Source organism: Lichenostomus cassidix, chromosome 2 (genome assembly GCF_008360975.1).
Source record: "Lichenostomus cassidix isolate B80296 chromosome 2, HeHo_3.0, whole genome shotgun sequence".
NCBI lineage: Eukaryota > Metazoa > Chordata > Aves > Passeriformes > Meliphagidae > Lichenostomus > Lichenostomus cassidix.
Genome location: NC_139482.1, coordinates 981,257 through 995,550, shown reverse-complemented (window position 1 = coordinate 995,550; position 14,294 = coordinate 981,257). Strand labels below are relative to the sequence as shown.

Sequence of the window (14,294 nt, the reverse complement as noted above, 5' to 3'; positions counted from 1 at the left end):
ATCCATAAGAACAGAATTCCAAAATTAGGGAATGCGCTGCCGTTCCCTCGGGAATCTTTTGCCAAATTCCTCCCACGCTGGGATGAAGTTACGTAAAATCCTCCTGTTCCAAGCCCAGGATCCATCCCAACACATAACCCAGGGGTTTTCCAGCACTTTTCCAGCTCCACAGGTTTGGAGGAATTCCCTCAGCTCCACCTTGCTCCCTGCAGGCACCTAAAACAAAACTGGGATGAAAATTAACATGGAATTCCCGCACTTTGTGGCTCTTTTCTGGGAAAGTCAGGAGAAAAAGGTTGGTAAAATCCAAAATAAGGCTCAAAACAGAGCTGAACACCCTGAGAAGTGGTGAATAAATTTTAAAAATAACCTAAAAAAACCCACAAAATCAACAAAATAACCAAAACTAACTCCACCACCAGGAAACTTCACCACCTTTGATCCATTTCCAGCAGCTTGATGTGTTAATTTTCTAAAAAATTAAAAATTAGACACCAATTAAAATCCAGGAAAAGCTTTTTTAAGGCTACCGAACCATATTATATAAAAATTCTTCACATGGGGCCACATTTCTATCAAATTTTTTAATATGGACCCACATTTCTACCAAAATTCTTTATATGGGGCCACAGTTCCACCAAAATTCCTTATATGGAGCCATATTTTGACCAAAATTCTTTGTATTTAAAATCTATCAGCTCCTCTCCTCATGGAAACATCCCAATTTTGTCACAGGAACATTGATTAAAAAATAAAATTGTATTTTAATTCCCAAGTTCAGCAGCTCTAGCATTTCTTGGTGCTTCAACAGCTTGAGCTGAAGGAGATTTTTCTCTTTTTTAAGTGCAACCCACACAATAATTGGAATTTTATCCCAGTTTTCCTTATGCAAAAGGAGCCCAAAAAGTGTCCTCAGGCATCTAAAGTCTAAAAGACAAAACTTTAGGAGCCTTATTTCCCCTAAATCCTGGGTTGGTTTTTTTTATTTTTTCCCCTCAAAAGAGGAAAATCTGGAAGCCTGGAGCTTTTCTTATCTAAATATCAGCAGCCTAGGGGCTCTGGGAGCTGAAAAGGCTCATTCCCAGCAGGAATTCAGCTCAGGAATTCACAGGGATCCATCTGAAAGCCACCTTGCTGCCTGAAGAAAGGGAACCAAATGCCAACTTCCACCTCAGGAAATTGGGATTTAACCTGTTTTGTTTAGGCTGGGTTAGCCAAAAATATCCTGGATGCAGCTGGAGTTCCATGGATCATCAGGGGTTGAGGAAGCAGGAAGGCAACAAACTGAATCAACACCTCAGGTGGAAATCTGGAATTCTAAGAGGATCCTGAAGGCAAAAAGGAATTATCCAGCAGGTTTTACCATTGTCTGGATGCTGATGGAGAGCTGTATCCATGGGCTTCTGGGGCTGGGGGTGCAAATCCCTGGATGCTGGGGAGGAAATTCCCTCTCTGCTGCTCTCATTCATAGAATCCCAGAATGATCTGGGTTGGAAAGGACCTTAAATCCCATCCCATTCCACCCCTGCCAGGAGCACTTCCACTATCCCAGGCTGCTCCAAAGCCTGTCCAGCCTGGCCTTGGACACTTCCAGGGATCCAGGAGCAGCCACAGCTTCTCTGGGAAAACTGCACCAGGGCCTCACCCCCCCACAGCCAGGAATTCCTTCCACATATCTATCCTGAATTTCCCCTCAATTTCCATCCTCCAAACTGAAGGATTTGCTGGAACAATCCCAGGCCTGAAGTGCCACTGCTCCTCTGTTTATGAATCCCTAATGTGGGATAAAAAACAAGGACAAAAGTGCAGCTGTCCCTGTGATTAATGCAATATTAATGGAATATTGGGAGGAATTGCTGGGGAGCCTTTTGTGCAGAGCATTGGGCTTTTATTACCCCAATGTGTCCCTGCTCCCAAAAACACTGCACTGCAAATGGATAATGGACAACCAGGAAAAAAGCTGGGAAGGTGACAGGCAATTCTGCTCTTTCCCAAAAAAAAACATGGAGAGAGGGAAGGCAAAAGCACTCTCTGGAGGAAGGAAAATCCCTAGAAAAAATCTTATTTAACCAGAAGCTGGAATCCAAGCGGAGCTCTCTGGAAAATGAGGTCAAGGTAGCTGTGCCTGCAGCACATTCCCAAATCCAGCTCTCCTGCTTCCCAAAATCCCCATTTCCTGGTTTACACAACATTTCCACTGAGGTTTTGGAGCTGGAAGTTTGGAGCAAGGGAAGTGACACCATTTCTACCATGCTGGAATAGGAAAGAACAGGGAGGATTGCACATTCCAGGGAAAGAAGGAGTTGAATACATTGAGAGTAGGGATTTATCCTCTCATTTATAGAACTGAGGAGGAGCTGAGTGACTTCATTTATTAATTATTCCATAATTTATGTGTTGCAATTCCAGCATTTTAGAGAATGTGTGCTCCAGGAAAAAGATCCAGTTAAGAAAATATCCAGTTTTCTCTGCTCCTTTCCCCAACTGCCTGAGAATTCCCAAATCCCCCCTAAATCCTGCTTTTTTCCCTTTCTGCTCAGGGCCAGGGCACATCTAAGGAAGCAATTCCATTTGAAATCAAGACAGGAATCAGGGAAAGCAAAGCTTCTCCCATGGAAGCCAGGAGAGGGATTCACCTGCCTCAGGGAGGGAGAGGATGAGGATGGAAGGGTGAGGATGACGATGGGGTGGAAGTGAGATGGGACCCAAAATAAAGGCACAAATCCACACTGGAATTCAAAGCATGGCTCTTGGAAAACTTCCCCCTCCTCCTCCTCCTCTGGGAGCAGGGAAGGAGATTCCAGCAGCAGCTTCCAGAGTCAGCATCTTCCCATAAATCACATGGCAATGGGATCATCTCCCAGGTAATCCCTGCCCCACATCCCTCCTTTGCCACCCTCGGGCACAAAGAGCCACCCAAGGAAAAGTCTCACAGGAAAAAGGGAATTTGGACTGCATTTTTGCACCTTGATGCATTTAAATCCTGAAATCCAGGCACAGCCCTGAGTCCATCCAGGATGCAGAGGGAAGGATGAGGATGGATCTAAACACAAATGCAGGTTTGCCACGGATCTCTCCCCATGGGATTCCACAGGAGGGATAGACAGGCAGGAATTGCACCAAGAACCCCCAAATCCACATTAAAACCTAGCTGTACAAGAAAAACCCAAATCCACATGAAATCCAAAATTCCATGGAAACTTTATACACAAGTCTGGGGCATTCCTGGGATCAGAGCAGTCAAGAGCATCATTTCACTCCTGATTTCCCCCCTCCTTTTTAAAAAAATTCTAATTTGAATTAAAACCTAAAGCCAAGATTAGGCCAGGCTTAAAGCTCAGGCTCAGTCCCACCACCAAAACACTTCCCTACCAGCACAAAGCCACTTCCAGGACTGAAAATGTAGGAATTAGTGGGAACAGTAGGAAAAAAAAACCAAACCATTTTTATCATTTTGCTCAAATCCCAAAATTATCTGTGCCCAGAGAAAGTTCCTCTGTTTAAACTGCTTTTTTAAAGTTGCTCTTTGTAAATTCCTCAATTTAAGTGAAATAGGTTTGAGCAGGAAAAGGATTTCAGGAGGAAGTCCTGGAACCTGAAAACTTAAGGAATTTTGAAAGAATTAAAATAATAATTTTAAATAGTAATAAAAATCACAGTTTACTTACAATTGTTGCTACCAGGGACAAGGATTCATTCCCAGGGACAGGAATTCATTCCCAGCACCTGGACACGCAGAGCTGCTGAGGCTCCACCTGAGCTGAGCGAAGAATTTGGGATTTGTGCTAAAAATCAGAGAAAAAACTCCTTGGAGCAGCAAAGCAACGCCCCTCCCTCAGAGGGGGAGGATTTGGGAATGGCCCCCAGGATCCACACTTCTGGTAAAACCAGGGATTTCCAGCCCTCCATCACCTCCCTGACCTATCAGGTATCTCCCATCCTGAGGGATTTTCCTTGAATGGGGCGGCAAATTCCAGCCTGGAGCTTATGGAGCCTGAATGACATCACCCCCCAGGCACTGCACGGCACCTTTGTCTCCCAAAATGCCTGGAAAACAAGGAATTCTCTCTGTTTCAGGGCTCTGTCCTGCTGGGGCACAGCTGGATGGGTGGCAGCCATTCCCAACATTCCCAAAAAAAGGAGAAATCCTGTCATCCCCCCAATCCCAACATTCACACTGAGGCAAAACCATGGAATTGTAGTGTCACCACCTCCTAATTCACACACGTGTGACACCAAATATTCCCAACACTCACCACACCAAATCCCAAAATATCCCATTCTTAGTCCAAACTCATCCCAAATTTAACATGAAAGCACTTTCCAATCATGAGGTGACCCTAAAATCAATTTCCAAAGGGTAGAAGCTGCAACCTGCATCCCAAAAAATATAAAATAAAATGCTGCCAGGCCCTGGCCAAGCTCAAAGCCACTCCTTTGATATAAATAAATAAATAGAAATAAATAGAAATAAATATGAATCCTCCAAGTATTTCTTTCTAAGCTAATTATAGATGAAGTTTAGTATCCTGGGATTTTGGCCAGCAGGAGCAGGGACACCTTGGGAATTGCTCTCAATTCCACAGAAGAAAATAAACCCCTTTCATGCTCCTTTCCATCAGAAATTTGCCATAAAATTCCCAACTGGGAATGGGCTGTGCAGGCAAACACCAAGCACCAGGCTGTGGAGGTTTTCCTGCTGGATTTCCACGCTGCAAAAAGCTGGGAATTGTAACTATTTCCTGCTACCTGGGAATGACACACTTTGGATTTCCAGCTGGAAAACTTCCGCAGGTGCATTTCAGACAGGAAGGAAATAACTGAATTACAAAGATGCTGGGGAAGCTGTAAAATCTTGGAGCAATACAGAGGGAATCCACTGGGAATGGAGCTCCACATGGATCATTGCTCAGGATCCAGCTCTTCCTGATCCAGCCTGATGCCTCCTCCTCACATCAAGAGTTGGGATCCAATTTTGACTCGTATTCTCCTGAAATTTAGGTCCTGCTCCACATCATCCCCAGGGATTGCAGCCGCTGGGATGGATCCCAAAAAGGTGAAGCTCACAGCAGAGGTGCTCTAGGGATGGAGCATTTTTAGGGAAGTTTATCCCCCAAAAAATAGTCAGGAAAAGTCAGGGGGAAAAAAATCAAGGAAAAAGAAAATAAGCTGCTCTACCAACACTCCAACAGCCAGAGTCCCATTCGGACTTCCTCAAGGAGTCCTTAAGTTCAGGAAGGAAAAATGCCTGTCAAAAATATGTGTTTATAAATCCTCTCCTCCCTTCTAAATATGCCAACAAATTGGATTTCAAATTCCATCAGCAGATCAGCAGATCTGGGCACAGGCAGCCCCAAGAAGCTCCAGCTGCCCCATCCCTGGAAAAGTCCCAGGTCAAGTTCCCAAATTCCCCATTCAGGCTCCCAAAGCCAAACACATTAAGAGAATTTTCCTTAAATAATCCAGCTTTTCAGACACATTAAAGCTGAAACACAGAGCTGGAAAACCCATGGATGCTCTCAGGAAATGAGAGCCAAATTTCTCCCTTTCCTCTCTCCACTCCACAGCCCATGGGAACATCATTAATCTCCTTAATAAAGGGGAGGAGCATTCCAAGGGAAATGCAGGTGGAAAATCCAGCATCTCCCAGGTGGATTGGAACAGGCTGCAAGATCTAAATTTGGGTCTTTAACCACAGCACATTTGCCAGGAATTTGTGCCGAGGGAACCAACCTTATGGATGGTTTTCCTTAGGGAAAGGCAGAAAATAGAATCCAGATTCCCATAAAAAACCCTCAAGTCCCAAAGTGACACCAACAGGCAACAGCCCAGGAGACTCTACAGCTCCAATGAACATCAAAAAAAAAAATCCTTGGTAACAGCCAGAGCCAAAACCTGGAGCTCCAGACTGTATGAATCCACATCAAGTCATGTTAACAAAATCAAAGGAATGTTCCATACTCTGATCCTAAATCCCAACCCCATCCAAACCACCAACAGACACACCAAGCCCCACCAGTGTCACCAGGATGGCTGGAAAAGCATCTTCCCAAAAAACAGAGCTGAATTCCCCTTGGGGAGATCTCCAGGAGGAGATGGATAAATGTAGTTTCCATGTCAACAGAAGGACATGAAGGAAATAAATCCTTGGAGCTCTCGACTCTGTCCCATCATGGAGGTGTCACTGGTCCAAGAGGTTCCTCCACCCTCAGGATGCAGTGGATGGGGATGATCTTGGAATCTTCAAGGAAGCAACAGCACCAAGAGATGAAGTGGCTCCTGCTCGCAGCAGAACACAAACATCCATCCATATCCACCAGGAACAGCTTGTCCAGAGAAGCACTGGTTGCCCCATCCCTGAAAAAGTTCAAGGCCAGGTTGGATGGACTTGGAGCACCCTGGGACAGTGAAAGGTGTCCCTGCCATGGCAGGGGAAACAGGATGAGCTTTGAGGTCCCTTCCAACCCAAACCAGTCTGGGATTCTAAACAGGTCCAGGCCAGCATCAGCAGCTCCATGGAGATGCTCCATGTGGAATGTGGTGGTGGCTCCGAGCTCAGGGAATCAGGCTGGCCCAAATTTGAGCACCCAAAGAGTCCAGGGGACCTGGTTCTGCTGGACACTGAGGTTCCCAGGAATCCGAGTTCTGGTTGACGGAGAGCGACCAACGAGGAAAAAGTGAGCCAGTGTTTCTTTCCCACAGGAAAAAGTAAAATTCCAGTAAAAGCCACCAGCACAGATGAGACATCGTTCAGCTCCCAGCTCGGCATCCACATTCTCCGGCCAGTGAGGAGCTCCAGCTCAGCAGCATCCCTGCAAGTGTCCAAGGCCAGGCTGGAGTGGGCTTGGAGCAACCTGGGATAGTGGAAGGTGTCCCTGCCCACGGCAGGGGTGAAATGAGATGATCCTTAATGTCCCTTCCCACCCAAACCATCCAGTGAGAAATTCCCAGGAAAAGCAAGGCTGAGCCTGACGATTCACCAGACTCTGCTCTGACCAACACTCTCCAAGCAGCACAATCCCAACGCTCTGAGCTACAAAAGCAGCTCATCCCAAAAATGAACCCTGCACATCCCTCCCAATCCCACCCCACGGCGGGTACGGAATGGGGGAAGCCACAACCATCCCACAGCCACCGCGGTTTGGTTTGGATTCCACTCCTCCCAAACAGCCAACAGATCCTCAGACATTTCTACCAACCTACAGCAAATTATCCCAAACAATCCTTTTCTCCAGGTGGAAGTTCCGTGCTGGGAAAAGCACATCCAAATTAAAGCACGTCGTTAATGAACGTGACTGGGACGCGTAGGAAATGCTAGGATTTGAGGTGGGGATGAGGGAACAGCACCCCTAAAAACACCAGGACACCTCCTGAAAACTTTCTGAGTCCAAACACGGAACACGAGCCCCATGGAAACCTCAAAATCAGGCTAATTAATCCATAAGTCCATTAGAAAGTCGTTACAGAATCCGCTCCAGCTGCTTTCAACAGCCCAGGTTGGCACCACTGGACATTTTTAGACAACAAACGGCAGTGTGGGACAACCCAGCTGCCTTTGGACACCAAATCCCACGTGCCAGCCCAACCCCCGGCACCAGGATCCCTCCACACACTCCAAACTACAAAGGTAAAACACCTAAATTAGCCTAAAAGCTGTGGGATGAACAGGAGAGTCGTTTGGACCCAGAGGGTCTCTCAGGACGGGACAACAGGGTTAAGCTGAAGTAAACCAGGATTGACTCCAGGCTCTCCAGTCCCGGGAGCCACGTCTGGCAAAACACAACCTGGATTCCGAATGAAATCCTCCGTTCCTCACTAATTTTAGAAGGCTCAGCCACCGGCACCGTTTCAGCTGGAACAAGGGAAAGCTGTTCCTCAGCTGCTGCAGGTGGGCACGGGCAAAACTCCCTCAAAAAAGGTTTGCTCTGTTGTCCCTGCTCAAAGAAAACCACCATGTTTAGCTTTGCCTCCAATCCGGCCATCGCTCGGGGAGTGCTCCATGCCAGGTGTCTGCTCCTTCCACCCCAGAGCCGGCAAAGTTTATGGAGCCCCTGAATCCTTCGCCAAGTCTAAAAATGTAAAAATAGCGTTGAGAACCAGCAGGAAAGGGGTGGGGGGGAGAAACCCAGCAGGGACGGAGTGACTTCTCAGGAGAGGCGATAAAGCCGGAGGCCGTGGCGGGATGAGGGGGGTGGGTTGCTGAAATTCCCCATCCAGAGGAGAAGCAGAGTTCCCGGCCATTAGGCTGCTCCCCCTTCCCTGGCTCCTTCCTCCTGGCAGAAAATGGGGTCAGGGCAGGGGCCGCCCGGGGGGAGAGAATTCCACGGGTAAAAGCAAGACGGGGCTCGGTAACTAGGAAAAACAGCGTTAATAATAATAATAATAAAGAAGGTACTGAAAAATGGCCCCGCGGGGAGGCCGGGACACGTCCGCACGCTCCGCCCGGCTCCCCCCGTGCACCCCCGGGCAGGGACGGGACAGGGACAGGGAAGGGGACACTGCAGGGACAGGGGGGACACAGCCCCCGAACCGACCCGCCACCCCCGGCGCGGCCGCTCCCGCCGCCCGCTCTCCGCCCTGCCCGCGCTCCCTGCCCGCCCTCCCCGCGCCCGCCCCGGCCGCGGCCATCACGCAAGGCCGGGGATGCGCGGCCTACCCCGGGCCGGCGGGAGAACGGAGGGAAAGGGAAGGGCGGCGGGACGGGGAAAGGGAAGGGGCAAAGGAACGGGGAAGGGAAGGGGATCGGCGAGGGGAAGGGGCGGCGGCCCGGCTGCCGGCGGCCGCGCGGTGCCGGCGGGCCCGAGGCCGCGGAGGGCCGCGCTTACTCCGGCGTGGGGTGCTCCGGGTCGTAGAAATCCCCCATGGTGGGAGGGCGGGCGCGGGGCTCCGCAAGTGCCCCCTGGCCGGGGAGGCCCCGCTCGCCCCGTCGGGGCTCCTCACATGGTCCGGCGGGGCCCCCCCGCCACCCGCGCCCAGCCCGGCCCGGCCCCGCCGCGATCCGCCCCGGCCGCCGGCTCCTCCTCCCGCGGCACCGCGCAGCGCCGGCAGCCCTCCGGGAGCGGCCGCCGAGCCCCGGGACCGGCCGGCAGCGGGCCCGGCATGCCGCCGCGATTAGCCGCCGCCCCGCCGCGGTTTTCCTGGGCACATAGCGGGATCACCGCCGGGATGGCCGAGGCCGCGGCGGGCACCGGGAGCGCGCCAGGATCGGCCGCGGTGCCAGCGGGATTCCCCCGGGATCAGGGCAGCACCGCCGGGATTTTCTCGGGAGCAGATTGGGATCGTTCCAGGGATCACCGGGAACACGCCAGGATCAGCCTGGGTGTCACTGGGATCCCACGGGATCCAGGAAGGGTCAGCGGGGCTCAGTGGGATCAGCCGCGGCACTGCGGGATCTCCTCCAGGTCACCACTGCACCGCAGGATCTGCTCGGCATCACTGGGGCACTCCCGGGATCACCAAAATCTCCTCAGCATCACGCCTGGGGCACTCCCGGCATCACCAAAATCTCCTCAGCATCACGCCTGGGGCACTCTCAGGATCACCAAAATCTCCTCAGCATCACCAGGACCACAGCAGGATCACCCTTGGGATCACCAGGGCCTTACTGGGATCACCCCCAGGATCACTGGGATCTCTCCAGGAGCACACCAGGATCCCTTGGTGTCTCTGCATCACCAGGATCAACCGAGGGATCACCAGCACCTCTGGATCACCCATGGCACACCAGCACCTCAGGAGTCCGGGATGAGCTGCTTCCCTGGTGTCTCCCATACCCTGGAGCACCAGCATCCCGGGATCATCAACACCTTTGGGATCAGCAGCACCCATGGGATCACCCCTGGGATCAGGGCTCGAACACCAGCACCCCTTGGCACCAGATCCCTGAGGCTGCTCCAGGCCCCATTTGCCCTAAAAATCACTAAAACCCCTCTTTTCCTTCCACAGGTCATTTCCCAGCTTCCCAAATCCTGGAAGAACTCCTCCATGGAGTGGTGCAGAGTACTTCAGGAGACCCAGCTGCTTTGGGGATGCTGCAGTAGGACCTTCCCACTCACATGGAACCCTCCAAACCACATTTACAGCTTCCAATATTGAGATTTCTTGGGATTTTCCCAGATGTGGGAGCATGGTGTGAGCAGGAGGAGCCCACAGGGATGGGGTGGAAAGCAGAGGAGGGGTGGATGGAGGGAAGGACAAAGGAAGGTTTAGTTCCAGTTGTGTGGAAGCATTTTGGTGGGAAATCCTGGCTTGAATTTCCAGCAGCTTTATGAGCCTCTGGAAATGGGTCATTACAAGGAAAAGGTGATTTCTGGGATGTTCTCCAATGCCCTTCCAGGGGGCAGGTGCTGTTTTGGGGACAGAAGGAAGCTCCAGCAAATTAAAGCAAACTGAACATTGTGGACTAATTAATTTTCCCAGTTTTCAATGTAAATGGGGGTGGCATGTGGAAAATCTGGGATGCTTGAATTAGGGTTGTTCCCACCATGGCTGGTGCTGGTTTTGGCAGTGAGATGTTCCTGATGGCTGTGGGGTGTTGACTTTGGGGCTTTCAGCATTCTTCTTCCAGCTTCCCAAATAATTTTAAGGGAGCTGGGGTGGGGCTCATCCTGGAGAAAAGGAGGCTCAGGGGGACCTTCTGGCTCTCTGCAATTCCCTGGAAAAAGGTTGGAGCTAGGAGGGGTTGGGCTCTGCTCCCAGGTGACAGGATGGGAGGAAATGGCCTCAAGAGGAGGTTTAGGTTGGATATTGGGAGAATTCCTTCTGGAAAGAGCTGTCCAGCCCTGGCACAGCTGCCCAGGGCAGGGGTGGAGTCCCCATCCCTAGAGGGATTTAAAAGCTGTGTGGATGTGGCATTTGGGGACATGGGTCAGTGGTGACTTTGGCAGTGCTGGGGGATGGTTGGACTCCATGATCTTGGAGAGCTTTTCTAACCAAAACTATTCCATGATTACCCAGAAATGAATCTTTGTTCCTTTGCCTTCTCCAGGCAGATCCAACAGGCCAAGCCATGGCTGTTGCTCCAACAGGAACAACCAGGAAAGAGGGAATCAGGAGCAGCCTGGGTTGTCCACAACAACCTGTCTGCCATGACCCTGCCTTTTCCAGAGGCTCAGCAGAACAAGTGGTGCTGTTTGGCCTGCCTGGCTCACGTCCTGTCCAAACAGCAGGATCGATTCCCAAAAACTCCCTGCCTGCCCAAAGGTTGGATGTTCACTGTTGCTGCTGTTTATTTTTTTAAATCGATGGTGGACGCAAGCATGAGGCACTTCTGAGGTGGCATTCCTTGGAGAAGGAAGGGATCCAGGCTAAGTGATGGGCAGGAAGGACAGGGGTTTCTTCTTCCCACCAGATGTGACCAGGCCGGGTTTCCGGCGCATTTTCCGGAGGGATGCCATGGTCCTGTTGAAGGTGTGCTGGGAACAGGGAACACAAAGGGATCATTAACCTCAGCTCAGCCCTCAGAGCACAAATGTCACCTGTAAAAGCTTTTTTCCTGAAAAATAAAACCAATCACCTTCCCACCCCTTCCAAGTGGTGCTGGAAAAAGCTGGGAAAAGCCCCATCACACCAGCATTGCTCTGCTGGTAGCAGATCCTAGCAGGCTCCAGGGAGGGGACAAGAAACCCTTGGAAATTCCCCTTCTGAGCAGTGAAAAGGTAGGTTTGAGATGTTTTTGTGGAATCCCAGAATGGTTTCAGTTGGAAAGGAGCTTAAGGATAATCTGGGATCTCATTCCCCTCCCCTGCCATGGCAGGGACACCTCCCACTATCCCAGGCTGCTGGCCTTGGACACTGCCAGAGATCCAGGGGCAGCCACAGCTTTTCTGGGAATTCCATCCGAGTCCCTCCCCACCCTCCCAGCCAGGAATTCCTTCCCAATATCCCATCCATCCCTGCCCTCTGGCAGTGGGAAGCCATTCCCTGTGTCCTGTCCCTCCATCCCTTGTCCCCAGTCCTTCTCCTTCACACCCTGGCAGGATCTCAGGTCTCCCTGGAGCCTTTTCTTCTCCAGGTTTAACATTCCCAACCTCCAGCCCAGGTTGGACAGGGCTTGGAGCACCCTGGGATAGTGGAAGATATCCCTGCCCATGGCACTGGATGATCCTTAAGGTCCCTTCCAACCCAAACCATTCCATTCTGGGATTCTCCCTGGGCCCAGCTGGAGTTACCTTTTGGTCTGTCTTCATCCTGGCCCTGTAGAAGGACACAGAGCCTGGGCAGTCCGGCAGGTTTGTCTCCTGCATCCTCTCAAACTTGTCCTGCTCATCTTCATCCTGCCAGGGAAAAGCATTCACCATTCCATGTGAAAACACACACCTGGAGACCTGGGATAACAATCCCATTTGCTGCACCAAACACCAATTCAGCCAGGAAAAGTCCTGGAAGTGAGAGGTTCCCCTTTCCACACCTTGGATGAGCAGGTTTGGGCAGGGCTTTGGGCAAAAATCTGTAGGGGTTGGGACTTTCCCAACAGAAAAATGAACATTCCCAGCTCTCCCAGCCTGGCTCCAGCCCTGGAGCAGCTCTGTGGCCTCCTCTGGACTCTCTGCAGCAGCTCCAGGTCCTTGTGCTGTTGGCCCCAGGGCTGGAGCAGCTCTGCAGGTGGAGTCTCACCTCAGAGGGGCAGAATTTGCCCCCTTTCCTTCTGGTCACATTTTTTTAATACAAGAATTCTGGGAAATGGGATGTGCTTTTTCAGGATGAATAAAGACCCTAAGCCCCCACAGTGGTGGTTCCACCAACAGGACTGGCACCAACCACTGCCACAAGAGTTTGTCTGCAAACCTCAGATCCCACAGGCTGGGAATCAGGCTCCCAACCCTCCCTGCACCTCCAGGCACTTTGCCCAACTCCTGATATTCCACAGATGCCCAGGTGCCCCAGTCACTGTCTTGATTTAGCTTCTAAACAGTGAAGGGAATGTGACAGCATGATGTGGCTCCATATATTCCCTCTGTGCCTCACAGAGCACCATCTCCTCATCATCCTTCTCCTCCCTTTCCTCCTTTTCCTTCTCCTCCTCCTCCTCCCACAGGCTCCATCATTCCTTCAGCACCCCACACGTGGCTCCCGAGGAGAATCAGCAGAACTCCAGGATAACTCACCAGGCATGTGACTCTGTTTATGGGAATCATTCCAGGTCTGATGTTTCCACCAGGCTTCAGAGTTTCCTGCACATGTTCAGGGATGAGGAAGGATTCGTTGTACCAGATCTGAAATTCTGCAAAGCAAAGAGGGGCAATTAATGGCTGTAATTAATGACCAATCATGGATTGGTTCTCCCTATGGATCAGGCAGGATCTCAGTGCTCTCAAACCCTCAGACAGGAGCTCAGAGCTCCAGGAGTTTGAGTTTAAATGGCTGGAAAAGTTAATTGAAGGAGGCTGTTGGCTGGGCTGAGGTAGCCAGGAGGTGGTGGCCAGCCCTGGGGACAGTCCCCTGGCCACAAGAAGGCACTGCTCCTGCAGCCCCCGGGGTCCCTTTGGAATGGGCAGCACGTCTGGGGCTCAGATTTCAATCCACCCACTCAAGCACAGCCACTTGCCATCCCATAATAGCCAGAGAGAACACTCAGCAGGTGGGAATTATGTTCTTATTAATCCTGGGCATTTCCCAGACACTCCAGTCCTGATGTGGATGTTTGAACACACAGTAAACATCTGGAACACCCAAAAATGCCAAACCCAGATCTAACAGAAACCAGTGGCAAAGTTATGATTGGGCCTTGTTTATCCCTGGAATGATCCATGCATTTCTTCCAGCGTGGGATGCTCTGATGGATCCAAGCTGTTGCCATGTGTGCAGCACCCAAATGTTTGGGACTCTGGAATTCATGCATGAATTGGCTTCCATTAGAGATGCAAATCCAGGGATACAGCAGGGGTAGCTTGAATCCACAGATTCCAAGCTGGAGCCCACCAGGAATTTGCAGGGATTCCCCAGGCAGAGCTGGGACCAAGCTCTGCTTCCTGCCAAGGCTGCAACTCTGGAACTCAGGGGGACAGAGGAGATTTTGGAAATCCAGAGCCAAAGCCCTGTCCCAGGCAATTCCTTAACCACCACCTCTACAGAATAAAATCAAGGATAAGATCCAGAGTTAGCAGTGGGAGCAATGTTGGAAAATTCCTTGTGGAAGGCTTTTTCTCCCATGTAGTGGTGTCACCAAGGAGTAGAGGGACATTATCTGGGAGAGAGAATCTGCAGCAATTCAGGGTCAGGTCCAAAAAATCACCTAATCGTGGATAAATCTAGTCTGGAATGCAATGGGAAAAAGAACAGAGGATGGTAACTTT

At 50.9% G+C, this 14,294-nt stretch overlaps 3 protein-coding genes across 4 annotated transcripts in view; 1 reads left to right on the top strand and 2 right to left on the bottom strand.

Annotated features, from left to right (window-relative positions):
• Positions 1–8,960, bottom strand: part of SETD2 (SET domain containing 2, histone lysine methyltransferase) — a 51,385-nt gene extending 42,425 nt beyond the window's left edge. For both annotated transcript variants that reach the window (XR_014849636.1, XM_085050058.1), the window contains exon 1: positions 8,826–8,960. Coding sequence is in view for 1 of the 2 variants with exons in the window: in XM_085050058.1 (XP_084906184.1) it covers positions 8,826–8,863 (38 nt within the window). In the remaining variant the exon portion in view is untranslated. The remainder of the gene's footprint in view (positions 1–8,825) is intronic.
• LOC146440674 (uncharacterized) lies at positions 8,941–11,522 on the top strand. Its single transcript, XM_085050063.1, has 2 exons — positions 8,941–10,131; positions 10,988–11,522. The coding sequence occupies exon 1, from the start codon at positions 8,941–8,943 to the stop codon at positions 10,093–10,095; it is 1,155 nt and encodes a 384-aa protein (XP_084906189.1). The 3' UTR covers positions 10,096–10,131; positions 10,988–11,522.
• KIF9 (kinesin family member 9) overlaps positions 11,211–14,294 on the bottom strand; it is a 34,593-nt gene continuing 31,509 nt past the window's right edge. The window contains exons 23-25 of the mRNA XM_085053928.1: positions 13,107–13,222; positions 12,171–12,275; positions 11,211–11,414 (exon numbers count right to left, since the gene is read on the bottom strand). Coding sequence (XP_084910054.1) covers positions 11,307–11,414; positions 12,171–12,275; positions 13,107–13,222 — 329 coding nt within the window. The 3' untranslated portion in view covers positions 11,211–11,306. The remainder of the gene's footprint in view (positions 11,415–12,170; positions 12,276–13,106; positions 13,223–14,294) is intronic.

What these genes read in the sequence shown, in the direction of transcription:
- LOC146440674 (XM_085050063.1), top strand. Translation starts at nt 8,941, where the DNA reads ATGGTCCGGCGGGGCCCCCCCGCCACCCGCGCCCAGCCCGGCCCGGCC.